The sequence below is a fragment of the Lottia gigantea genome (assembly GCF_000327385.1).
Source record: "Lottia gigantea unplaced genomic scaffold LOTGIsca_156, whole genome shotgun sequence".
NCBI lineage: Eukaryota > Metazoa > Mollusca > Gastropoda > Lottiidae > Lottia > Lottia gigantea.
The window spans coordinates 250,316-252,585 of NW_008707898.1; the positions used below are offsets into that span (position 1 = coordinate 250,316).

Sequence of the window (2,270 nt, forward strand, 5' to 3'; positions counted from 1 at the left end):
CGACAAATCTACAATTCTATTCCAGTCAACTAGAATTTTACACAAATAAATTGCACACAATATTTACAATTCTATTCCACTCAAAAAGAATGATCTATAATCCATCTTAAAGAATTATCACAATTAAAGAACAAGAGTATGAAACTGATAGTTTTTTCATGTCTCTGTAAAGGTGATTCTATAATATGGAATGGGGATAATGTAAACAAGCAAGTCTGTGAACCATAATGAAGCTGTGGAAGATTACCTGTTTTAATGAAGTCACGTATTAAAGGATACATTTATATTTTTTTACAGTTGCTGGACACCCTCCCAGTGTGCAGAGATTTTAAGGCAGGTCAATGTGACAGGCCTCAGTGCAAGTATGTTCATGTTCAAGAGGGTATGTATTATTTAATTACTTAACGTAATTACACCTTATACCAGTGGTATTTTCTCAAATTCTTTCTTATGTTGAAGCAGTAGCTTCATAGCTAGAATATGTATACTCTCTGGGACAACAGGAATTACCTTGTACTGTGTCATTTTAGATTGTAAACCAACATGTTGGTTTTTTTATTATTTGATATCGACTATCTTTTAGCATATTCTGTGTGCAATTGAAAAATATTTGAAACTCTTGCAAGATAATCTGGTGCAACAGGTGCCATAAAGCAAATGTAGTAACTAATGGCAGGTCGTCATACTCACCATTCTGGGACACACAGTGCTACTCTTGACAAGGTGTGAACTCCACATATCAGCAATAGGTTTCTAGTAGTTTGGTATTTTTTTTCCTCATCAAAGTACCATAATTGTTAATGTTCATCTTTCTAGAACATGTTGAAGTAATGGACGGTAAAGTTACAGTGTGTCGTGACTCAGTCAGAGGAAAATGTCAGCGCCCTCTGTGCAAGTATTACCATATCCCTGTTGTACTACCACCATCAACTTAACATCAAGGGAAACAACTCTTAAGAACTAAGTCAAAAGGCAAAGATAAAAATAAAGCCACCCACACCATTCATTCCTGAAAGCTCGACGTTTGTTGGTGCGATTACGACAATGTGAGACAGAAGGATGAAATGGTCACTTCAAAATAATTTCAACTGTGATGAGAAATGTTTATTTTTTCTAGATAATTATTATTATTACTATTATTATTATTATTAGTTATACTAAAATTGAAATCATATCACACAGCACAAACCAAAGCTTGAAATTAAAAAAAGAATCAATCTAGTTCATAGGTCGCTTATCATACAAAATGTTTTGCTTGCCTAATTTCCATGACTGAACCATGCCTAATATGACAATTGCTTAAAGGCCGAGGAATGAACTTTGTTTTGATTCCTTTCTTTATCATCAATTTGGAGGGCAATTTGAAATATTTGAGCATTTCCAAGTTGATAATGAAAACTTTTCAAATCAAAACAAAGTTCAGAATGTTTTTGCTAATTGAGTCCCTTGCTTCAAGATATTTCTCATTAATAAATGTATGTTTTTTTAAGAAAAAAACTGCAAAATCATGGATTAATGACATATATAAGTTTATTATCCATTTTTATTAAAAGTTCCATTTATATATAAACAGTTGTTTGACAATGTTGTAAAAAGATATGATGATTATTTCTTCATTTTTTGTATCTAATTAAAGGTGATTTTTTAAGAAAAAATTTCCATGTGCCATATATTATTATTAACCCTATATAGAATAGTACTGTACACTTTATTTCTTAGTCTTCAAAGTCAAATGAAGATAAAATTTCACTTCATCAGTGAAAATTGTTCAAAACCTATTTGGAAAATTTAAGTTCCATAGATAACTTCTTGATATATTTAAGTACCATAAAAAATGATCATTTTGAAGATAAAAGTATCGATCAAAGTTTGATGGACAAGTTCAATATATATCTAAGTACCGAAGAAAATGAAATTTTGTGGGTACAAAGATATTTGAGGAAGTTTGAAAATATTCAAGTTCCATAATCAAGTTCACAATTATATCTAAGTACCATAGAAAAGGAAAGTTCAAGATATAGTGGTTAAAGGTACTAGTATAATATATATAGACGTTTGTTAGATATAAATATAAAATTGATTATTATTTACAACACTGTATACATTTCCCTTGGATTCTCTGTTATGTTACTGTTCTTTTTATTCAATATTTATATTATTATTATTATTATTATTATACATTATTGTTTACCAAATTATTAGTGCTATCATCTTGTTTAAAGTCTACACACAATTTATTTTAGACTTAAAGAGTTTTATATAGAAATTCC

General features: G+C 29.7%; 1 protein-coding gene across 1 annotated transcript; it reads left to right on the top strand.

Annotated features, from left to right (window-relative positions):
- Positions 1-255: 255 nt before the first annotated feature.
- Positions 256-935, top strand: LOTGIDRAFT_141088 (hypothetical protein; the record flags this gene model as incomplete). The annotated part of the gene is made up of 2 exons (XM_009050812.1): positions 256-382; positions 817-935. 2 exons carry the CDS (start codon positions 256-258, stop codon positions 933-935), a joined length of 246 nt encoding a protein of 81 aa, XP_009049060.1.
- Positions 936-2,270: the final 1,335 nt, after the last annotated feature.